Source organism: Nesoenas mayeri, assembly GCF_963082525.1.
Source record: "Nesoenas mayeri genome assembly, chromosome: 3".
Taxonomy (NCBI): Eukaryota; Metazoa; Chordata; class Aves; order Columbiformes; family Columbidae; genus Nesoenas; species Nesoenas mayeri.
Genome location: NC_137544.1, coordinates 56,426,192 through 56,452,145, shown reverse-complemented (window position 1 = coordinate 56,452,145; position 25,954 = coordinate 56,426,192). Strand labels below are relative to the sequence as shown.

General features: G+C 36.8%; 1 protein-coding gene across 2 annotated transcripts in view; it reads left to right on the top strand.

Moving 5' to 3' along the window:
• PTPRK (protein tyrosine phosphatase receptor type K) overlaps nucleotides 1–25,954 on the top strand; it is a gene marked incomplete at both ends in the record, with an annotated part of 407,260 nt that overhangs the window by 293,884 nt on the left and 87,422 nt on the right. For both annotated transcript variants that reach the window (XM_080341013.1, XM_080341012.1), the window contains one exon: nucleotides 19,068–19,370. In XM_080341013.1, the coding sequence (XP_080197139.1) occupies nucleotides 19,068–19,370 (303 nt within the window). The remainder of the gene's footprint in view (nucleotides 1–19,067; nucleotides 19,371–25,954) is intronic.

Sequence of the window (25,954 nt, the reverse complement as noted above, 5' to 3'; positions counted from 1 at the left end):
ATTCTTGTTATGCAAAATCCCAGCAAATGACAAAAGGTCAACAGTAGCTGTCAAGATTATCGGAGAGTAATTGTAGCAGCTTCATGGCATATCAAATGTGAAGGATTTTATTTAATAATAGTTCATGTGGGGTAGCTGGGAAGTAAATATCAAATGCAAAACAAATGCTATGCGAAAGGAATGTAAGAGGCGTTTGTTGGGGTTTTTTTCCCCATTTTTTGGGTTTGTTGCTCTTCCTTTTTAATAATTTTGAATCCTTCTATTGCCACAGCAGGTTTCATCTCCTGCATTTCTGATTATGTATTTTTTACAGTTTTGAAATCTCTGAATGTGTGAGCTGACTACATCTTAATTTCTTTCTTCTATAACCTTCTTCTTCTTTTTTTTTTTTTTTTCAATTTTTATTCTGACTAAAGAGAGTGGAAATGTACCATTTCAGCAAAAAGACATTCTATACTGAAGTGGTTTTATAAAGTGACATACTCCCAAACTGAAAGGCTGTCCTGAGCATACAGAATTAGATGAACTTGAAACAGTTTTGACAAATACTTCTTGACTTAGCAGTTGTGCATTAGAGACAAACAGGATTGTTGATAGTTGCTATTTTCTTACAGAAGTGTCACACATGCAGAAATAAAATAATACTACAGACTTTTGATCCTGTATGCTTGAGGGAAGGGAACAAGTTGTGTGTTATGTACTGCAAAGCCTGAAAGCATAGGGCAGTATAAAATGAAAGGGAAAACTGAAGACATTTGTTTAAAACAAGATATGCTATTTACATTCCAAGTTCCAGAAGGAAATAAAAATATATACAACTTTTCTCTCTTTTTTTTTCCCATTTTCTGGGAAGATACTATCAAACTAAACTTCTTTTTTTTTTTAATTTATTCACTTATTATCAAACATTCTAATAAACTGTTGAGGGTGGCTAGCTCATTATGCAGTGGTTACATGAAAGAACTAAACAATTAAAGCTTGGTTTAAGCAACTTGGGCTGCAAGTGTAATTCAGTACTAAGTTACAATTGTTTCCTACTGTTCTAGCATTGAGTCGGTCTGCTGAACCCACTTTCAGGGTTAGGAAGCACTCTACTAATTTTGAGTACTGTGTATCCTGAACTGGAATATTTGTCTTATGGATTGTAGTTTTTACTTATTTTATAATTCCAGTAATTAGTTTAAAAAAATAGTTTAGGTAGAGATTCCTTGGAATAGAAAATAGCATTCAACCTTTTACTTGTTTGAGTTTATTGGGATGATATTCAGAGACAGAATTGGCTAGCAAAACATAACTAGTTTTAGAAATACACTATCAGGGCTTTAACAGTGATTTGTTGATTCTGACACTGTTACAGAGAACTAATGATTTTTCTATAACTATTTTTTCATAAGGATTGCTGTGTCTCTGTTGCATGTTGTAGCCATTACAAAACTTTTAACCTGCTTGCATTTATGAAAAATCTTTAGATTTTTCTCATCAAAACATTCTTTTTGCAAAGTATTATATTGTTCTGTGCATTGGGGGGGAAGTAGGAAAGAAATAATTCTGATGTTTTCCCAGTTTACTTGATGTACTGTGTGTAGCACACCTGTGAAGGAAGCTGAATTGTGCACTATTTGTACACAAAATTGGAGGTTGATATTGCCAGTGACAAATTCCAAAGTGTGTTGGAGGAGGTTTTCAAGGACATTTGATAACTGTGACATGAGCCATGTCTGTTAAACAACTGAAAGACAAAGATACCTTACCTTCCTATGGCAAGAAGTTCTGAAATGTGATAATTAATAAAGATGATTATAAGTGTTCAATATACTGATTATCTACAGATGAATTACAAAAGCTGCTTTTTAAAGTTTAGTTCTTTATCAGTATAGCAAAAACTGAAGTTCAAAAGTTGCAGGGGGAATAAAGTACAAAGAATAATTTTAAGTACTTGTATGCTGGGTTATGAATTAGCTGTAACCATAACTCGCAGGAATTTCCTTGAGGTGTCTGGAAAGTTTGCAGTGTGCTGTTATTAGAGATTTTGTCTTGTTTTACCCAGACTTCTGCTCCTAGCATAAAGTAGAAGAGTAGAAGAGGGGGAAAATTTGGGGAATTTTTTGACCATGTTAATTCAGTTCAGACTGTGAAATTTCTGTTGCTGGAGTTCTGATTTATTTAAGGCTTAGTTAATTCAGCATCCCATGTCTTTAAAAAAAAAAAGAAAAAAAAGGCAGTTTAACAGCTTGTTTATTGATTTGTAGTATTCAGTTGGAAGACTAAAGGAAAATGGATGAGGAGGCAGTCCACTCCTTCACACAGCAGAGTCCTAATTAAGCTGTCTGGACCCAAGATGTTTGTCTCTGTTATCACGTCTTGTTTTGATGTGGAAGAGAGGTGGGCAGAGGAGAATTGGAGACTGTTGTCCCAGTTGTGATTTCGGGTGGTGTTGCATCCCGTCTAGTTTTGTACATATAAGACATGAGCACTTCAGAGATGTCCCATTCAGGCTGAAGACCTGGAAATAAAGAGAAGGTAGAAGATGTCCTGGCACTGGTGCAGAGACAGTGGAGAGTCTGAAGTGTATTAATCCTGATTTTTAACATGGTTTTCTGTTGTGAAGACTATAAGTACATTTTGTGAAACTTTAGTGTTCACAGTGAGTGTCTCAGTTCTTTGTTGTATCTCTTGTTTGTGAGTAATAAAATGCAAAATACTGTAGATTTTTGTCTTGGTGTAGGACACAAGTATCTGTGATTACTGTATCTGTATTTGAAGGCGACATTGTTAGATCAAATCAATAGCAGGGAAATATTTTTTCAGCTGTGGTAGGAGAATCCAACACACCTGAGCCTTTAAGATGGAGCATTTTGGAGTACAAGGACTAAGGGAGCCACGCAGGCCAGGTTGGAGAGGAGTGTTTAAGAAGAAAGAGAATAGACAGCAGGTGTGTGGAGTCAGGTGGAGATCCCAGCGAGCTGTCAGCAACATCCGGAAAGACCCTGAGCAGTTCTTGATCTGTGATGGACAGAGACTCTGGTAAAATGGTTTGCTGAATTAAGACCTTCTAGTTTTTATCCAGATGTCATATAAATGCTTGCCTCGTATTAATTAATTAGGGCTTAAATTTTTCTGTAGAGCTAGTTTATGAACAAATTTGGCTTGTTCTTATGGGGTACATGCTATGCTTTCAGGCTCAGCTTAGGTCTGACAAGACATGGGGCTCATTCGTACACTTAAGTAAGTCCATGCCTAGACAGGACTGTCTCAGAAGGGTGGTGGAAAAACAAGCAACTAGGAATCCCCTTTCGTACAAACCCACAGCAGTAACACTTAAAAGACTGATGCATTTTTGTCTTTTAAACACTGTTATGTTGATAATGCCAGAGAACAGGATTTTGGAAGGGAAAAAAATCTGATATAGAGTGGCAAAAGGAGATTAGCTGAACCCATCTGCTTTTATTTTGGTTGTGTTGATACTTGTTCAGATATTTGAGTTATTTGGTTTTGAAAACACTGGAGAAAAACAAGCAAAACTGCCAGCGCGATCCCAGTGACGTGTTTTTCTGACCAGACGCTGCAGGGGCCTTTTAAGTGGGCAAGAGGATTAGATTTCAGAGAGGTGACTCTAATTCAGGTGTCCTTGGCGAAACTTCAGTGACTTTCAGTGAGACACTAGTCTTTAAGAAAAAAAATTTGACTGTTTTTTTTGGTCAAGCATGACTTCTTTTTTTGTGTGTATTGTTTATATAAGGAGATGATGTAAGCCCCTTTTCCCCTGCATTGGCATTCTTTTATGGTTTTGTTTTATTGTTCTCTGCACTTGATAATATGACATAATTGTCATATTGTAGTTCAGACAAATGCATTTACATATAGTCTTCATTTTGGGAGATGAGCAAAGTAAATTAGTAAAGATGTTTGCAGATGCTTTGCTGCCCTTCACTTTAGCTTGTTGTGTTTACCTTTAATCTTTTCCATCTTTTGATTGCAAATTGCAATCAAAATTGCATTTGGAGCTGTCAAATGAGAGTCTGCAAAGGTGAGATAGCTCACTATATAAGTTTATGACGTTACACTTGTCAGAATTTTGTACTTGCTTTGATATTTAAACTTGAGATTTGATTTTTGGTTTTTTCTCTCCTCCAATAGTTTAAAGTACGGTTAGTATAGATAATATGGCTTACTATCTACACGCAAATGTAAACAAATACATGTATTTGGAAGAAGTAGTACAGAAATCCAAAAATAATTTGGGGAGACATAGGTCAGCAGTCAGCAATAGTTCTTTTTGTAAGTGTGATGACAGAAAATAGGGTCATAGCTGGGAGGAAAGATGTGATTTTGTGGGTGTGACCAATATTGATATATTGCATGCAGATATGGTGTCTGCACTTTCAACACACTGATGAAGATCTGGGAAGAATGGAAAAAGGTGCCACAAACAGAATCATGGCTTAAGATTTAGTGTAGGTGACTTAAAGATCTCAATCATACAAGTCTCTCAGAGAGGAGGTGGGAGGTGAATATACAGTATGAATATAGGGCAAAATAACAGCAGATACAAAAGGCCTCTTTCCTCTAGAGGAGGAAAAATGTAAGAACCTCAACTGGCTGCATGCTGAGGTCAGGCTCGTTCAAATTATAAGTAAGGCACACTTATTTATCTTTAACAGTGAGGCTATTAATCATTGCAACAAATTACTGAGAAAAGTGGTGGGAACAGACAGTTGCCATAAATTATAACTCCCTGAGGATTTACAACTGGATTTAGTTATTGGTTTCACCAAAGAGGCATATTATGGAATCCAAATACATTATCTGAAGGAAATTGAACTCAAGCACTAGCACAAGCCCCATAACGCTAGGATATTATCAGCTGTGCGGTACCAAAGCATAGTCATAATTGTAATTGTAGCTACAGCTCTGTCATTTGTTTTTACCTCATAACAGTATCATTAAAATGATTTCTCATCTTCTTGTCTTTTTTCAAGGAATGTTAAGGAAATGAAAGTTGTTGGGTTTTCATACTCAAATGGAGATGAGGGTAACACAAATCTTATAACTTCACTTACCTTTGCAAGAAGTCATTATCATTTTGTTGTCAATATAATCCAGTATCTTTTGGCTTTATTGCATTGCCCTTCTCAAATGCTGATTTTTATAATCGGACTTTTAAATTGCTGTGTAAACAGCAGGCTGCATAAAACAGTTTCCAACCAGCTCCTGTTACAGACAAAACTGTTTCATTTGTGGGCTATTTAATTTAAATTAATTTCTTACAAGTCTATGGGTAACTTCCTCTTCCAATATTTTATATTTAGTTAAATTTGAATTGATGTGGCATCTAATAATCATGATAAAAATAATTAAAACCAACTCAGAGTATTTTGGATCATTTCGAAGATGGATAGCTGTTTCCTAGCACGCTACTCAGCTGTGGCCTAATCGAGATAGCTAGTCGAGAATGAGAGTTCAGAGCCAGCAACACTAAAGAAACCAAACATTTAAAATAAATTTCCTTGAGGATTTTTGTGTCTTGAAAACAGAATAAAACAAAACAAAAAAAAATCCACACAGAATTTAAATGTAGAGTAGCTTAAAAAAACCCACTGGACTCCTCAGCAGATGAAGGAAACATAATTTTGTATGCCCAGATGCCCAACTTTAATTAGGTAGTAGCATTTGTGTCCATAAGAAGACAAGCATGTTGTCCCTTTGGAATGAATGTCTACTGGATGTCTTTCTTGAGGGACACATTGCTCAGGAGCCAAACTGCAAGTAGGACATGGATTACATTCTTTGCTTAGAAATTTCTACAGCTCTAGTGACTTCTTCTCTTGAAACCATTCAGGAGTTATGCTTGAAATACAACCTGTGTGCACACTTTTCAGAGTATGTGCTGCCTTTCCTGCAGACTATATGTCACTTAGATAAGCCAGTCCTGCAGCCCTGGCAGAACTATCTGATGATAGACATCATTATTAAATAAGAGAGTTCACCCTCTCACTAACTGGTTTGATTTAAATGCTTAGCTGTGAAAATCTTCAATTGCTCTATAAAGCCTTCACCCAAAATGAGTTAAGAGATTACTCATTTTGTTGTAATGCTGAAAAGAGCACTGCATTACCCAGGTACTAGAGTAGTTAGACTAGAGTCTAAAAACATAAATTTCATTGATAAGACTGATGGTGACAATGTTAGTACAGATCACAAAAGTGTAAGGATATTAGCCAGTTTCTTACAAGAATGTAATATGCATTATTTTGTCTAGATGTCAAAACATTGTCTTCCGTGTCCTGTATGTTCAGATTTAAACTGTTGGCCTTTCCCATCTTTCTTTTCATTTCATTAAGAAGCAAAGGCAAAATACTTAGTTGCATTGCTGCACACTTGTGATGAATGAGTTCTGCTCTTGTGTTTTATTAAAATATCCAGTATAAAAACCAACCCAATACCTCCAAACAAAACCAAAACAAACAAAAAGCCCTACTGAGCAACAACTTTCAAGTAGATATGTATAATAACCTAAAGGTTATTAAACAGGACAACCACAACCCATTTTTTTAAGACAGCCACCCCTCGCCAAATATCTCTAAATATTGGTGGAAGATATGGAGACTAGAGTACAGTGAGTTGATCACTTCTGCTCTCTAGCATTAAAGTGGTTTGTGGAGAAGAAAGATGAATTTTTTTTGTTCAGTGTTGTTTGTGCATTCAATTTAAATACTGCAATTAAGTTGTTTTTTGTTTTGTTCTGGTTTTTTTTACTAGGAAGCAATACTTCTAATATTCTGTGAACTGTGCATAGTGGTATGTCAAGCAAGGTGAAGTAATTTGAAATTTAAGTTCTTGCAGTCTTGCCATGTAACAGAGGTCAGTGCCAGATGCTGTGAAGCACAATTCAAAAAATTCTGAGGCTGTTTTAGGGAATAGCGGAACAGTACTGCTCTTCTGTCTTGTTCCAAATACCATATAGTTAGAAATCAGCTCAAGCCTCGAAGTCGCATTTTTATCTCCTATATATCTTCCATGCCTGCAGTCCTGAGACAATGTAGAATCCCCTTCCTTGGAATTATCCAGAAATAGGCTGGGCAAGTTCCTGAATAACCTGAAATAATTGCTTTGAGTAGAAGGTTGGGTTATGTGACCTCCAGAAGTCCCTTCCAAGTTGAATTGTTCTGTATGATGCTGTGATTCAATCACTTTTCCAGATATCCAAGTCAAAAGCAGTAAGTGAAGGAATGCTGGAAGAGGCAAACATGTATTTGGGTTTGGTTCGTTGGTTTTTGTTTGTTTGTCTTTTTCCTATTAACACACATCTGCGTTACATCTCAAATTAATAATAATGTTATAGTTTTGCCTAAATATTAAAGTAGCAGGTGAACTTGGGAAGGCAAGAGCTGCCATAACTTTAAGGTTCTCTTTAAGGAGAAAGGGAGAAGGAGAAGATGGCCAGTAGGAGATGAAGGCTGGCATCACTAGCTGACATGAACATGAATAGAGTAACAACAAAAGTGAATGCAAAAGTTGTCAAGAATCAGGTTTATTTTGAATGTAAGTAAAAAAAGATAATTTCATTATCAGTTATAAAAGGTCTTCAAACCAACTCCAAGGAATTTTATTTTTTGAGACATTTTACAGCAGTTTCTTAATCCTGCAAATTATCATGGTTGTCAAGCAAGGTTATGAGCTAGTGGGTTGATTGTGGTAACAAGAGGGGACGGTGTTACATGTGTGCTCATTATGCCAGTCTCCAAAAGGTTAAACAGTTAGATAACAGTTAGATAAGGTATTAAGAAAAAAAATAGAAGAGAGCTCTAAAATTGCCTAACAGGCATTCAGGAGAATTTAAAGCCTTTCAGTAATAAGTTTGGGGGGAAGGGATTGTTGTTCCTCCTAAGCATTTATTACACTCAGCAATAAATCTGGTTTAAGTGACATAATACCAGTGTCCAACAATTAGCCTGCACTTCCAAATGAGTACTGCTTTCGCCTGCATGGCCTTGACTTGACTAATTGGTTGCCTTTCCTTTTTGTATTCTGTTGTATGCTGACAGTGATTCAGCATGTACAACATAGGAATAAAAAAATAATTTAATGCTCCACTTACTCAGCAGGCGTGATTGACACTCTCTTGGGTGAGTGTTGCAGTAGCACTGGTTGGAGTAGCACGTTGGCAGTTGCTTTGCAAAAACAATGAAGCCAAGACAACTGTGCTAGTACAGTATCTTTTTGAAAGTCAGAACGTGGTAAAATCATTGAGTATGATTGACAGCCTGAACTAGACAGATCTCTAGATGGGTATCTAGAATAAGAAAACGCATAATAAAGAGCCATGCCTCCTCCTGCAAATGAAGAGCTAAGCCTTTACATGTGAATGAAAAGTAGGTTTGTTGGGTTTGCATTTAACAACACCATCTATTCTGCATAAGGCAAGAACAATCACTCATTAATTAACCACTTTTTATGAAAATACCTTTTTTTAAAAGGAGTATTAGTTATTATCAACAGCATCTAAAATTGCGTTTCTTTGTCTGCTTCCAGTGAGCTGCTGGGTTTGCCACTGTTTTCTGTTATCACTCATCCAGCTTTACTGGTGACTGAAAATACTCAGGGATGATTTTCAGGAGCATTTTTTTGTATCTTGAGATCATAATAAACCAGAAGTGTTCAAAGGAAGTTTGCAAAGAGAAAATTGTTTCTAAAATAAATTACTTAATTTTACTGTTGAGTGAATTATTTTATGTTTCCCAAGTTTCTGCTTAGATAGGAAACCGTAGCTTTGCAAAATACTAGCTGGCTGAAAGTAAAGCAGCAGGGCAATTTCTTTGGAGTATTTTATGCAGCTAAATGTTAAATGGAAATAAGTTATTTAGATTTCACAGCCTATTTTAGAAAGCACTTTTCCAGGTTGCCATTGTCTCTGTTTGCAAGCAAAGGTTTTCTGTTGTTTTTGCACTCCTTGTGGCAAAGACCCTGTTTCATGGTAGAGGAGAGATGCTCATGAGCTCCCTTCCTTAGAGCCCCGCTCCTTTTGAGTAAAGGCAGCTCCAGGAGCAAAAAGTTTGCAGGAGCAGGTCCCAGTTCCCAAACTGGCCTTGCCAACATTTGTAGCCAGATGGTGGTAGCCCAGAGAATTGGTACCATGTTGTGAATTCTGCCCAGACAGAGCAAGTTGAGCAAGTCAAAAACCAGATATTCCTTATAATCCTTTTCCGTTCTGAAAACAAGTATTTTAAAGAACTTTTCACAAAGAAAAACAAACAAACAAACAAAAACGTCCTCTCCAGAAGTTAACAACTTGGCACTGAATTTTCCAATGACAGCTTCACGACTCTTCCATTTGCAAATCATAAACGGTGCTTTGCCTGTTTACTCAAGAATACATTTTTTTCTAATAGTTACATGAAGGGACAGCTGAACTGAAATTGGCTTGCTTAAAATGCACAGAAGGTTTTTTGTTTAATGAAATATCTGTAAAGAAATACCAGGCTAAGGTGTGCTGGAGGCATAAAGAAAAAGGACTCTTTATACTGGGACAAGTGTGACATTTTGCCAGTTACTTGCACTGGTCATTGACCAACAGAATGAGAAGGTGTTTTAGTCATATTTAGTTAGGTTTTCACAGGTGTCTGAGTGACTTAAGTAACAAAATTTCATTGAAATTCAAAGGTGGTAAAAATTAATGTTAATCAGGTATCCAACTTAAAAAAGAATTTGCCTGTTGGCACCATACCAGCATTTTTAGAGTTCTAAGTACCTTTGAAAATAGTTAATTATTTTCTCCAAGATTCTAATGTCAGAGGAATTCTTTGCCCACCTGTGTTGTTTTGGCTGCATTTATGAAGAAAACAAGCTTGCTGCTATTTTCAACCTACGTTCTTAACTTTGTATGAACCAGTGAAGAAGAGTAAGCCATTTAACTAAATAAATTTCCAAGTGCTTAAGGAAACTTTTTCTGTGTGGTAGAAGCTACAGGTTTAGTCATTTGGAGAAGAAAAAAGGAAAATTAAAAACAAACAAACAAACAAAAGAACAAAAATACACAAAAAAAAACCCCACACAAAACCCCAAACAAACAAAAAAAACCACACAAAAACAAACAAACAAAAAAAAACCACCACAGGATTGTTCCACTGACAGGACAAGAGACATACAGCAGCTACATTGTATGATACAGGGTCATTATTGGTTTTAAGCCACTTAATTTGTGTTTCAGCCAAGGTTTATCACATACATTCTATGACAGGTATCACATAGTGATATATATATATATGTATATAGTATGATATATAATGATATCTTTTGTGAAAGGGACAGAGATGGAGCAAGGTGCAATATACGAATATTACTCGGTTTTACCATACAAACACAGCACTGGAGGGACAGGTTTGTGGGCTGTGCCACTGGTGGAGATTGGAGGCTTTGCTGGCGGCAGGGAGGGGGCTCGAGGGCGGGTGGTTTCAACCAGGGGCTACAGGAACCAGATGGGACAAAGTGGGAATGGGAGCAAATCAAGTGGAGAAAGTTTCAGTAGGTGTGTGGAGAGAGAACGTGCATTTTCATGGATGTTTAGTCTGTGTGTGGGGAAATGCACGTGTGGTATCTGTGTGTAGATACACATGCACATATATATGTATTAATAAAAGTTTTAAGTGGCTATCATAATTACTGCTTGCAGGTTTCAATTCTTAGTTATCAGACATGAATGTGACCATAATTTTATTCACTCCTTTCTGTGCTTACTATTTATTTATTATAGACTGTGTTCCACGTTTAGTCACCTTATTTCATATAGTGACATTTATGCTTCCTAGCTTTAACCACTGAACTTTTTATATACAGGAGAAAGGAACTAAGGCTTTAACAATATCTATAGAAAACTCTGGTTTTGATTATTCACACTACTCAGGCATTATGCATAATGCTCATAACATCCTAAGTTCCTAAATATATTGTTTGTAAACAAAATCATAAAAATATGCTTATGAATGTGCATTGGAGAGAAATGAAAAATGTATCATCTAAGCAAACTGGTGGTTTAGATTCAAATAAATGTTTGTAAATTCTTTCTTCATAGTGTCAAATATTTAGGTTCACTATTAAAGTGGGTAAAAAGTGTATACGTGTGTGTGTGAATGCATATTATATATTTTTTAATATAGTCTTTGTAATATCATTGTTGATTTAGATGATGAGTTTTCCATTCTGATTTAATATGTCCATTAGACTAATGTTTAAGTCAAAGCGTCATTTTTTTCCCCATCGCTGTTAATTTTGTATTTGACTTTACACAATTAATCTTCACCATTGCAGTCCTGGACAGGTTTCTGAGGTATTTTGTAATGTCAGAGTTTCCCTGTGTTTACTCTTGCAGTCTGATGCTTGTTGACATGCTGATTCATGTTTTCCAACACCAGATAGGTTTTGTTCATCTGGAGGAATGAGCTTAAAGAGATCATGCCAGCTTTTCCTTTTTCCTCCTTGACTATACATCTGCTTTTAATTTAAACTCAGAGGAAAAAGAAGAAGAAAAAAAAAAGAGAGAAAAAAAAAAAAAGTGGATATCTACAGCTAAGCTAAACTGGAGGAATCAATGGACTTTATTAGCAAGGGATGTCTAATCTCTAAAGCTAATACAACACTTCACAGCTATTGATTACATGCTAAAGATGCACAAACTATTAATCATGCATGGAGGCAATAGAATAAACATACTATCAAGAGGGAATGGGCAAATAATCGTCAGTAGTACAGTTATATTTCATCTCTTTACTATACTGCTGAAACAGGGACAGCTATATTTTACATCCAAAAGTTATGTCATAAAATATATTGAATATCCCCTCATTGCTACTGAAACTAGTGTACTGCTGCTGATTATCTATGTAATAATTCAGATATTTTCTTCAGCTCCCTGAGGTATGTGGTCAATAAGAAATTTGTAAGCTTGCTTAATAAGTCAGTTGCTAGATGAAATTAAAAGAGAAAAAGCTCATGGATTTTCATGCAATCACATTATAACCTTCATTTGCAACAACATAAATCCATAGTGCTAGTACAGTATAAATGCCATTGTTTCATTTGTTCTGAGCTCATATTTCACAGAGCGAATAGATGGACATACTAATGTACACAAAGTGGGTTCTTTTTGTGTTTACGTCTGTATTTGTTTTGTATCCTCTGTGTGTTATACATCTGAGAAGGGAGATGCTCAGTAACCCCTTTGATTTTTATCACGGCCTACACACCTGTTAATTTGTCCTTTTCTGTCTGAGCTAAAATTACATCAAATTGCATGACTTTTCAACTTCACTTGGATTCTCTTTTCAAGTTTTCAAGTTTTAAAAGATCGAAGGTCTGAGTTTTCAAATTTGGTTGCCTAGTCAGGCTTCTATGCTCCTGACATGGAACAAGATTTGAAAAAAAAAAAAATATATAAAATTATTACCTCAGTTAGACTCGCCAACCTGTATTTACATGCATGGCAGGAGTCCTGGGTTTTGTATGTTCTAAGTATGAAGGATTACAGATACTCCAACACCAGAATATCTGGAAAAATAACGTATTTAATTCACTTATGAAAAGCCTATATTGATCCAATTAGCAATATGATGTTGTGTGGGCTTGGCTTGGAATACACGTAAGTAGGTAGGAGAGAGTCTCTGACTGAAGAAAAGCAGTTCATGAACTATCATTAAGTAGTTGTTAAAGGATTGAGGCCAGTGCTGTTAATTGATTTTTGCCTTTATCTCCAAGCTGGCCTTTCACTCTACTTGGAATTGGCCAAAAATATGCCAGAGTTACAGGCAGGAAACTTGAATGGGATTTACAAGAATTGTTCTGTCATGAAATACAGACTGATTCAAGGAAATCAGGCTGAAATAGATGGCATTCCTGGGATGTCTGAATAAATTGGGTCTTCCTGTATTATCATCAGATTGTTAAATAATGCAGTTACTGGGAATTAGGCTGAAGTAAATTCTTATGCACTTGTAGATTAATAAACCTTGGAAAACAGAGGTTTCATCGTGGATATTCTAGGACAGCTCACCTCACCTAGGGATTTTTGGTAGCTTTGTTCATAACTTAATTATGAGATGCTTCTTTGATGGTCAGCAGTTCACCCACAAAAATGCAGATCACAGTCGATGTGTTTTCCTGCTCAGAGTTTCATTGTCTGTTGAAATGTCTAAATCTCGTCCAGCCCTTTTCAACGAGTGATGCACTTTTATATACAGCAATCTGAACCAAATTTATGATGCAAGGGAGCGTAGTATCTATGTAAAACCTTTCTACATGATTCATTGCTCACTAATAACAAAAGTGATAATTGAGAGTATTGCAACTGAACCGAGCAAGTGAGGAACCTTTGTTTGTGGTTTTCTTACTGCACATTTGACAGCTATTCTGGTTTGAGTTGTGCTTCCTCAAATGGCTTTCACTCATGCCATTCTTCCATGCTCTTATCAGGGGTCTTTTGAGAGGAATTCTTTACAGCCTCAGGACTGTAACATATTTCTTTTGAAATCTGGAAACATTTTGTTTTTGTAGGACCTTGCATGAACCGAGGAAGCAGCAGGAGCCAGAGTGACATCTTAGAATAAGCCTCTTTTATTTCCCACATGCCAAGGAGAGACCTATCCTGGAAAGGTCAGGAGAAGCCACAGGACAGAGAGAGACTCATGTTCTCATAAAGAAAAGTCTGGGGAATTCCAGTGGCTGTTCAGACTGAGAATATTAGAATAAAAACGAGGACATGGTTTTTTCTATGACATTTTTGTTTTAGGGCAAGATAATTAAAGAAGTCTCTGTCAGAAACACTGTGGCTTTAATTACAGGATTGCTCTCTTAAGCCAAATGTACTCTGCTTCTTTAATAATTGTCATACATTTGCTTTTCTTCATCAGAGTTTTTATTTAATATAAGCCCCACATCTCCCCACAGTTCCCTCAAACCTTATGCAAATGTATGCATTATCTCACCCTCGAAGTACAGTTAGTTTTCACCTCCTGTGTCACCAGTGAAGCTGACCTGGGTCACTCTTAAACTTCTTAGGAATTTCAGTCAGTGTGGTTAAAGCAGAAATTTGTAGTAAGGTCCTCAGCGTAATGCCATACCAGAAAGAGTTCAAGGGGAGGAAAGATCTGAAAGCCAACTCCAATTAAAGAATTGTATACACAAGCGGTATATAGACAGTATGTGGTGGTGCTTGAGAAGCACCATCTTTATCTGAAATGTTTGTGCTTTAAAATTTTTCTGATTGTTTTCCATTTCATGCAAACAAATATGTGTTCTGTCTGCTGGTCGGATGATGTAACTCGCCCTTCCCTGCTAGATAAATGGAAATGAAACTGTGTCTTTCAATCAACATTTAGGATTTCTGAGGAAAGGCAGGAAAAACAAAGGACTTGCCATGCTTTACTAGCCTCCTTTTATGAGATTTTTTTCACAACTTTGGGACATTTCTTTTTCTCTGATTGACAGCAGGGTTATATGTATTATCATTAAAAATAAGTTCCAAAGAAATGCATGCTCTCACCTTTCTGCTTCTGCAACTATGAAGACTTTTGTTTTCATTGCCATCTCTGTGAAGATAATCTCTATGAAGAGGCTTTGATATTGACTTGTCGTATCATGTGTTGCTTATCAAGCACTAAAAAAAATGAATTTCATTTTATCTGTTATCTGGAGCGTCTTATTAAATCATCCTGCAGTTGAGAGGTGGTATAGGGTCAACAGGTTCAGTCTCTTTTGCGGTCTATCCCTGAATTATTAACCTTTGGAGAATTACTAAACCTGTTCTTTACTTTATCCCATAAAGTTAGGTTAAATCTTCTTGATCCATAAATTGTTGCAAGTGCCACATGCATGTAATTCTTTTACTTAATGCAGTTTCAGGATAAAGAATGAGGATTTAGTAATCTGTGTAAGTGTAGAGGTCTCTTATTATTCTGGGTTTTTCTGTTCTTTTGATATTCTCTCAGTGCCTCTGATTTTAATTGGTTCAGTGAGAGTAAAAGCAGTCAGATCAGAGGATGGATCCGAGTCAGCTTGATAGTGTTCATTTGCCAAGAGATAAAGGGAGGGTGATGAGGAGGAAGATAACAGAGTTGGGCATTGCCAGGCACTGAGAACAGAAGACAGGGGAAGAAGCTGGGTGTGGACAGAGGTGGGAATGCAGTGGAGGTCCTGGCAGTAGCCTGGGGACAGGAAGGGTCTGGCAGAAGGGAACGTGCCCTCAGCAGAGGACTCAGGAGGAAAGAAAGGTCAGCCCTGCCACCACCACCACCACCACCACCACATTGCCCATATGCCTTTTTGCCTATTTCCTGTTTCTTTCGGAAGACATGACTCTGCCAGTCAGGATGTTTACATTTAAGAGCTTGATACAGTCACAGGATATTGAATTTCCTGCAGTAGCAGATGCCCTAAGCACTTTCTGCTATCACCACAAGGAGCTGTCTCCAGGGTTAAATGTATTCTCTGCTGGAGAAAAAGTCTTGAAAAAATAAATTATGAATACCCTCTCCCAAAAATTTTAATTTTAAATGCAAGATTTAATGCAAAAAATACGCCGTTTCACTCAAGTTCCAAGCTATCAATCAAGAAATCTTTCAGAATGAATAAACCAAACTATTGTTTTTCAAATAACATGTCCTTATGCTCAGATACTCGCTCAGTGTCTGGGCACTGTTATGCTTTTTCAAACTTGTCCTAAGAAAATCTGCAAAAAACTCGGCTTCTCATTTTTGTTCTTTTTAAAGAGTTAGCATTTTGGTGGATGCACAGGAAAATAAAGTGTAAATGAGCTCTCTCAATTGCTGCTGCTAGCTGATACTGTCTGGTGGCCAGAGCATTGGTGGCTTGGGAGCTAGGTACCAATCAGTTTTCTTTTGGCCCTGGCAGTAAATCACCTTGTAGCTTTGAACGAGCTGTTAACCTTTTTGTGTCTCTCCTTGCGGAAGAGGATTAACACCACTTACCTGTCTCACAGGGGTAATTGGTAGATTGTTTGGAAAATATTAAGTGCTTCCTGCCATAATTACTGAAACTCCAGCTGATAGGATAAAAAATGAGCAGGGATTTTAGGATAGTCATATTTCTTTCCTCTTTGACACAGGGCACTGATTTGATATGAGTAATTCAACAACGAAGTGAGACGTTGTGGGCTTGAATGTCTATATATTTTAGATAGAAGTTCTAGATGTGACGATAGAAGCTCTAGATGTGACTGGAAGAGGAAAAGTGAGAAAAGAACAACTGAGAAGACAAGATGTAAATTGATTTACTGGGATTAGTAGAACGGAAAAAATATCCAGAGATCAGAAGAGAATACGTAAATTGAAATTACATCCCAGCAGGATTAAGGAAATGTTTCAGTAAAATGCAAACCCTGAAGTGTGATGAAGAAAGGGAAAAGCAGCAGACGAACACTTCTCTTGCCCTCATCAAGAACAAAGTTATTCTTAATGAGATGCTGAGATTTTTGGGAAGCCTACTGAAAAATTCAGTAGTGTTTTATCTGAGAAAAATAATTATTCAAAGATCGCTTTCTACTGAGGTGTTGCAGATGGAGCCTTTGTGGTGTGGTAGTTTGAAACAATTGCTCTTTACCTCTAGAGATCCCTGACATTAATGTTGCCCAGAAGCGAGAGTAAAATTGTGTTTTTAAAGCATCGTTCTAGGAGCAGTGGGACAGTTGGCAGACTTTACCAAAGCTGTTGAGAGACTCTGCAGACTTTAATTACCATCTCAATATTGCAGAAGTTGTTTAATTTCTGCCAAAGAAGGGAATAGTTGTGAGGAAGCGAGATCACATTCTGTCTTTCATTCTTTCCTTTTTGACAGGTGAATAAAGGATGCTTTTCAGTGTCTCCTCTGATACTGCGACACATTTGTAAAATTTGTGTAGAATTGTAAAATAATTTTTCTTTAAGATTAAAAAAGCTTTTAACAAAGCTTCTATTTTTTTCTTCTCTTTTGAAAGTGCCATACAACATAGTGTGAATGCAGTTTAAGTCTTGTCATGAAAGAACTGATATGAAAATGGAGTGCAGTGAAAAACCTAGTTATGCATACTCTGATTTAGAGTTTGAGGCCTAAAAGAGCAAACATATCCTTCACCAAGGAAGTTTTGTATCATAGGCTTATTTTTCCTTCTGAAATGGAATATTCTTCTCATTTAATTAATTTCCTCTTTATTCCACTAATCCAGGTTGTGCCTTCAACACCACCCACACCAGAGACAAAATTCAAAACTGAATTTAAAAATTAGTGGAGCTTTTAAAATAAACACAACACTGCCATTCATATGAGAAAAAGGCTGAGTATATGTATTTTGTTTCCTCTTTTAGCAGTTCTCTTCCTCTGTGACACCTGAGTGTGTTCGGGTTTTTTCCTAAGTGCTTGCAGTAGCCAAGGAAATACTGATTCTTAGAAGACTTATCAGCTCCTTCAGTAGATCTACTGTGTTGCTACTATTTTTTTTTTTTGTTTTAATGACTGCCTCACATCTGTCTGTACTTGCTAAAGCACCAGCTGTTGTTTACTCTATAAAAAACCTTTTTTTCCTCCTTCTCTTCAAGTCTCTTATCTCTCAAGGACATTTTCAATGCTTTATTTCAATTTCGGATTCTTATTGTCACAGCATAGAATATGTTCAGAAAGCTACCGCCCAGGAAGTGTACTTTTTCATTTGTACTTTTTGCCATATAAATATGATAATTCAGTACTTATGGGCAAAAGGAACATGCTTGTTCAAAATCTAGAAAGGGAAAGATAGGTCATGGAAACAAATTTGCACAAATTTTAATCCTTAACACTCATCATTTTACTAGGAATACCTTTATGTTATATTTAGAATTTGGTTGTTTTGATGTTTGAAACTAAATGTTTGCAGTTTGTCTGGCAAACTGCATGCTGAATAGATTACACTGATTCAGATTTCCTTCTTTCAATATACCATCTGTGTTTTTGGCTGGGAGTTACTCTTGTTTCATAAATGCAAGTTACAAAGAACTTCTATGCCCTAAAAGAGAAAAAATACATATATATACATTTCACTTCCTTGAAAAATCTCAACTGTTTTGACCTTACACTACAAGGACTCCAGGCTGAAGCTGTATCTCCAGCAGGCTTTTTTTAATTTAGTGAAGAAGGATGTATCGTCAGGGTATAAAGATCCCCTTGGTGTATTTCCAGTGAAACTCTAGTATATATAGTCATGGTCATGATTTTCATTGTGTAATCATTTTAATTAAGTTCAACGATAAAAGTTAGTCTTGCATGAGGATTGAATGCATTGGAGAGACAATGAAAGATTGCTGACAGGTTAGGGAACATCACATACTCTGCTGATGGAAAGGCATGTGTGGAGAGCAGCTGAGCTTGGGTAGCAGGTCAGAGATTATCAGCTCAGAGCAATGTCCAGGCAAAGTTTTAGGGATCCAAAAGAAGTGGGATACAATGGGAATATCCAAAAGCGGTTTTGGTAAGATTTCTGAGGGGTTTTGCTTGAATGAATAGCTTAATTACTAAAATAATAAACATTCATTCGTATCTGCATCATTTTGTAACTGCTAGCTTAGTAAGGTAATTAGTATGATTAGTATTACAGCATTGCTTGGTGGCATGATAAATTGTAGTGTAGTGAATGTTGATTCTCTCTAATTTACACAGGTAAAAAAAGGTAAGTGGGAAATCAAGAAGGGAAACCAGTGGTGGCAGCTGGGTGGCCTTTTGCTTACTCTTCTTGCATTTGCTGCCTGCATTCTTGATGGCTTTGAATCACTGCACTGTTAATTAACAATTCTTTTTCTCACTGTTGCTAAGTGATAATCACTGATCGAAACCTGCAAAGAGAGGCTGGAGAAGAATGAAATAAAAAACCAGAGACTGGCAGGTTTTTTTTCCCTTCAGAGTACTTGTACAGAGGATGATACTTCTAGTACTAAGTCTGTATTTGTTGGGTATCTCCTTTGCTTTTATATTCCTGGAGGCATCATCTACCAGGTACAGTTCAGTTCAAGCAGGAAGGATGTTAACAATGTTTTTCTTCATTATATTCTGTTTTCTAGAACCTATGAGAACACCAAAAACGTTGAAGATTGCTGAGATACAGGCCAGACACATTGCTGTGGATTGGGAATCTCTGGGTTACAACATCACTCGTTGCCACACTTTCAATGTCACTATATGCTACCACTACTTCTGCGGACACAACGAGAGCAAGGCAGACTGCTTGGACATGGACCCCAAAGCACCCCAACATGTTGTGGATCACCTGCCTCCCTACACAAATGTCAGCCTCAAAATGATCTTAACCAACCCAGAAGGGAGGAAGGAGAGCGAGGAGACCATTATTCAGACAGACGAAGACGGTATGTGGAAATGCTGTTATGGAAATTACATCCAAGTCCAGTCTAGACAGGTGGAAGGAAATGACTTTGCGTGTTACAATATGTGTCCCGAAGGATGGAAGTTATATTAATGTATTAATTTGTCCTAAACCAGTAGCTTTAACAGTATTATAACTGTCATCCTGCATATATAACCCAAACGGTCCATGTAGTGCAAGTCAAACTCAATCTCTCTCTCACAAGAAAAAGGAGGGTGGATTCCCAGTCATTCTGAAAATGTGCTAATGCAGGTGATGAGAAACGTGGTGCTGATAGGTGAAGACTTCTTCACAGTATTAGGTGTAGTGTTTGAAAATTAATTTAATTCTGTACATTTATGTTTAAATTTTGTTTTGGTGCTTAAGGACCCTATTCAAGATTTAAAACCTCTTCAGCAAGTATATTTGAGCAATAATTTATGTTGCAGGTTACAGTGTACAGTATCTGTTAACTATTTGAAAGCCACCCATCAGATTAAAGTATTATTTTGACAACTTGGGAATTGGACTCAACGATCCTTATGGGTGCCTTCCAACCAAAGATATTCTATTATATGATTCCTCTAAAATGATCTCAATGAAGTTTCATTGACAAGACAGTTGAACTTACCTTAGCTGGGAAGAAATAAAAAATGGATGTAGATTTTAATGATAATCTATGGTAGTTAGGTTATGAATCTTGGTATGAAGGAGATTAAAATGAAAATAGATATTTTTCCCTACTAATGTATAATTGTGGTACTAAAGAACAATTTTACTTTCCTTTTCTTATATTTAGATTTCATTAAAATATTGACAACAACAAAATGAAAATAGAAACTGCCATCAGTAACAGAAAAGGAATACTTGGACTAATATAAGAGTATAATATAAAACTCAAAAAGGTGGTGTGTTTGCCTCTAAAATGGGGGAGAGTATAGCTTTATATATGGATAGCAATCAAGGTTAGAATCTGGTAGCCCTTTTTTGCCATATATTTTCAAGAAACAGAAGAGAAATATGTTTACTGTTGCAATAGAAAAGAGAGAGCACTTATTAAGCAGGTAAAATATGAGGAGCTGTAGAGAACTGTAGAGACATATATATATCACATGAAGATTTATTGACAAGTACAGAATTAAAATATTTCATGCAATTCAAATTTTAGCATTACTTTCTAAAAAAGTTGATTATAAATAGAATCCATGATGGATTATTTCTGTATCTGTGTTTACATTCTAGATGTTTGTGGTTGTTATTTTCCTTTAGGTTAAAAAAAATAAAAAAGTAGCTGTAATATTGTCAGGTCCATGGAAAATGGATTTATTTTTCTTTTTAATTGAATTTTCAAGAAAGGTTATGGTTTCTGAGAGCCTTTATCTAGTTAGTTGTGCAGAGACGGGTGGCTGGTTACTATAGCACTGCTTGTCAAGAGAAGAGTCAAGCGCATATGTTTTGTCATCTGGATTTGTTGTGGACTATTCTTGGAAAATTATGCACAAAAGGCAGGTTTTGGTCTCAAGCTAGGACACCAGTGTGCTACTGGTGAACTTGTTTAGACTCAGCTTTGTTGTCAGAGATACCACAGTGAAGAAACCTCACCCAGTGAACAAAAGTTGCTAAGGTAAACTATTTCAAGCAGATGTTGTTTTCAAGAAGGGATTAATACATTTTAAATGGTACCTACATTTAGATGACTGGTAGTAATAATGCTTGTGACCTGAAAATTGCCTCTTATTAGATCTACAGAGTGGTACTCTTGGAAAGGAAATGCAGATTTTTAATTGCGCGTTACTGATTGACTTGAAATTCTATATCTGTTTTGTCATGTATTTCAAAATGCAGAGCATGCAGGCAATGTGCAATACGGAGGGCTTGCAGCCATCTCAGAGGATCAAAGGTGGTGTTGTCACACCTGTGCCTCTCCTTGAGCTCTCATGGCAATAGGAAACTGAGTTCTGTAGTTGGCTGCCTATGTGTGTGTTGCTAGGTTAGTCCCATGTCCAAGTGGCCAAGTATCTGTCTGAAATGGTTTTAAAACACAGTTTGCAGCCTAAAGTAGACTAAGAAGACTCAGACTAAGAAGTTGAGAGCAACAGAATTGCGATCAGAAGTAGTCTCGTTGTCATAATGATTTTTGCAGGTTTTGTAGAATGAGTGTCGTGTTAATTACATAGTGGGGCCATTATCAGTGATTCATTTATGAGAAGGAAAATAGAGGGATCAACAGTATTTTCCTACACTTTTGTAAATAACGTTAATTAGAAATAGCCACTGATTACATGACTATCTGAAACTACACTTACGTTGTGTACTTTTCATAAACAGAAACTTTGAAAACTCCAGATGACAACAACAGATAATTAACTTCTTGTTAGATTTTCTGTAGTGTAGTATTCTTTCCAATACTGTTCTTTCTTACAAGGATCTGCTAATCAAGTAAAAGCTTTGTAGACTGTTGGAATTAAAGGTTTCTATCGCACATTTTCTTGCCTCTCTTCATATTTACCATTTTGCCCTCATCTTCTGTTGCCTTGCCCGTCTCCCCCATGCTTCCAGGTCTGTCCCCTTCTTCTTTGTAACCGTCACTGATAAATGAAGGTATCGATACCTTGTAATTCAGTATCTGCAAGAAAACAGAACCAGGAATATCACTTTGAAAGTAGCGTCCTTTCTGACCAGACCTAGATCTGAATACTTGCTTGTTTTAAGTATTTCTCTTTAACTTGGATAGATGAAATTAATCTTTAAAGTACAGGAACCAGCAGTGAATTTATCACTTAGCATGAATTGGCAGCGTGCACATGTTCTCGGAGCTGCCTGTTCACAAGGGCACTGCAGACTCAGAGGGACCCATTTAAGAGCAGCGGATGGTGAATGGGATTAAAACAGATAAATGCTTCCTTAATTTTTAATTGGAAACAGATGCAAAAGGCAGTGGATTAACAGGAATAGTGACATTAGGTCTGAGGGAGCAGCTATGAAGAAAGCAAATCATGAAGCTCAAAGTGTTCAATGGTGATTTTATAACTAGTAAGGGAGTATGTCAGTTAGCAGCATGCAAGCAACTAATTGAAAAAGATCACTTGGAGTAGGAAAGGTACCCATTCTGGAGCTTAAAGTATACCAAAGCTTTGGTCTGAGCCAAAGGACACATTTGTCGGACACAAACAAGGTCTCCAATTCTTTCAGAGAGTGTGGCTCATCCAGCTCCCTGCGGAGACAGACATCTAGAGCTGTGGTGCAGGGTTAAGGCACCAACTGCCCAACTATTACTCATGCTCCTGGGAAAACTCCAGCAGGCTCCCCTTGCTGGGAAACAGCAGAGAAAGGGAAAAATGTTCTAATTAGAGGACAAATAATTTAAAAATTTAAATATTTAGTGTACTTTCTAAATGTGTGGAAAGGAAGTACTTTTCACCAATTTTGAGGCAGGATTTCATAGAAATAGTTTACGTTTAATATTTTTCTGTGTTTGATAGCAGGGCAATAAGTTGCCTTTATTAAAAAAAATAGAATATATATATATATTTTTCTCCATTCGCTATTTGATATGAGAAGTGTTTTTCCTTTGTGCTTTTTCAAGTTGTTCTGGCACCTCAAAAAAATATTGGAGGGGTGGAGGAAGGGGAAAGAGGAGGTACAAAATATGCTTTGATCAAAGGGAACAAACAATATTTCAAGGAGCTTCGGAAAAAACACAGATATAAATTTTATCAGTAGCATTGTAAAACTAACAAAAATATCCCACCTGGGAGAAAAGTTAATGCAGTGAGATGAGCGAGGTAATATGTCCAGTGCTGCAAAGAAGGGCTGCAGAGATTGTTTGAAATGGCAAACTGTCATTAATAATGTGTAACTTATCAAGCCAAGTGACATGTGTATGGATGTTGAGTGAATCCAGTGTACTAATCCTATTGGGAAAAAATTGGCGAATGATTGCAGTTAATAAAGAGAAGCCCATGACTAAAAGATAAAAGTTTAAATGTGAAGTTGTGCATAAATGCCACTGGTATAGGTGTTGACCTCAGTCCTTGACCAAAAAGGGAGACTAGTGACCTATGTGTCATGAGCAGGAGCAAAAATTAGTTTCAGTGCAGTTAAATAAGGGAAGAAGTTCTATGTGTTTAGCAGCAGTGAACTGAAACTGATTATAACCGATAAAAGGAGCCTGGGATAACCTATTTGTCTTTCAGCTCATGAAAATAACCCCAATTCTTTTTTTCAGATAGCCAGTAAGATTTGCTATTGTTGTATCATTGAGAGAGGAAAAGAAGTGGTTGCAGAAAGACGTGAGCACTTTTTGTTAAAGACATCAGAAAAGTTGATTTGTGAGAAAGTGAGAAAAATATTTAAATTATTAGCAGAGATGTATTTTAAGCTTACACTGAACAAACAACTAACAAAGTAAGCTGTTTTAAGGTGTGACAGAGACAAGAAATACAAGCTAGGGTTTATATTAATAGCTCGGGAAAAATTGACCCTGAAACTGAATTATTTACCTTGGCTGAAACAACTTCCCACTTTCATTTCCTCTAGATACCTAGATTAGAAGCTTTATAGCTGAAAAAGTGATACGGCACATGAAGTTATTTGTAGAAACGCTCTGTTTGACATAATGATGCCTGCAAATAGGCCAGAATTAGCGGCTATTATGGTAGTTTGTAGTGGAGTGAGGGCTCACACCTGTGGGCCCAGGAGTTCCTGTAATTCCCAAGCCATGCACTAGCTGAAAGCACTCTGGGTGTTGATTCAGTTGTAAGGTATGTATGTGAGGTTATTTCACCCTGGCATGGAGAAATGTTTCCAAATCCCAGATGTGAGGAGCACTGAATTAAGCATTTGGTGTAAAAAGGTTTAAACAGTATACTGTGTTAGGTGCCTGAGCCCTCAAATTCACCAAATCCACAGCTCTTGGATTTAACCGCATTTAATATTTGCACCAATACCTATGGCGAGTGCCACCGTCGCTGAGACTGATTAGCTGCTGTTGGCGTGGCTACGAGCTTGACTGTAAGCATTCATATTTGCTGTGTTAGTAATTTGATATATACCGGAAGATCTTGTCACTGACGGGAGTGGGTCAGCGCCCACGCAGCCCAGCAGTGGCCCCAGGTGGGTGACACAGACCTGCGCAGGGCTGGGGGTGTTCACCACATCGTAGGGGGCACAACCCAGTGTCCTCTGCTGTCCCCCACCAGTCTTACTTCTCCAGGAGGACAGATCATACACTAAAAAGCACATGTGCCGAAGGAGGCTGTTAATATGCAATCGGTTTTCTTCTCAATAGCATTTTCTTCTTCAGTGTAAACGTTGCAACTTGAGCAATTTCCAAATAAGTAATTTCTGTCACTGACTTCAGTGTCAATACTGTTATGGTAAAGATTGGCAATAGCAATTCTGATTTTTTTTCCTTTTAATTATATAAAATATGCTTCTCTTTAAGCCTTAGTCTCAAGTTATAAAAAACCATAAAAGCTGAAATGCTAAATCCTTCAGAAAAAAACAAATGGGAAGGTGGGCCATTTTTATTGTATGCAACATGTAAACAGTGGAAGAGATTGACTGTCACTATCTCCTGAAAATGAGCATCTACCTTCAGAGAAAGGCTGTAAGTTTGTCGCTGATACATTTTACTTTTTGAGTACCACAAAGGAATTTTCCCCACTACAACTGTGCATATATCTGCAAATAGCCTTTACCATATAGCATAATAATACCCGGTACAGCTTTCACGGAGTTTCATAATCATAAAAATACTCTGTTTACATGCACTCTCGTTATTTTGTAGCAGGAAAACTGAAGCAATATAAATTCATTTTTATAGTGGTTGCTGTCGCTTAATGTGTTTTTCTTCCAGAAGTAATGCATTGTAATATAAATTTCCCGTTAAATTAGTGTAGAACAAGGTTTAAGTGACACTATTTGTGCATCACAATTTATTTGTAACTGCAACATAATTTAATGCAAATATATTGCTCTAAAATGAATTGATCTGATGTCAGATTGATGGTTTGTACTTTTATTTTGCATAGTATTTATAATAGTTCACCATCCCAAATGTATATAGAAGAAAAGATTATCAGTTATTCACCCTACAAATATATAGCTTCATTAAAAGGACTCTGGAGATGCATGTAAATCATGAAAGAAGAGGTTGTGATGTTTCTGCTATAAAACCTTGCTGAAATTCCCTTTGAATCTGTTTTATGTTGCTTTTATATACATGTCCGTTTTATGCTTATATACTTTTTAATAGGAAAAATCATAGTTTTTTGTTTAAGTTCAAAATCTCTTCTGAAACCCATACAATTAAACCCACCTAAACAATTTCACTTCCTTAGATTTCACTTCTTCAGATATGTGTAAATCTTGGCTTATTGGAAGTTTAGCATAGAATAATGAGTGTGAAAGGAAGAGTGTTTACTGTTGTTGTCATTGAGAGATGGTGGGGTCATATTTCACAAGGTCAGCAGGTGGAGAGAAAATCAATGCGACCAGAATCTTTTTAAAGAGAGGGTATGAAGGCTGAAAGGTCCGAGACCAGCTCCTCTCACAGCTACTTACACTTTATGAATTATCCAGATA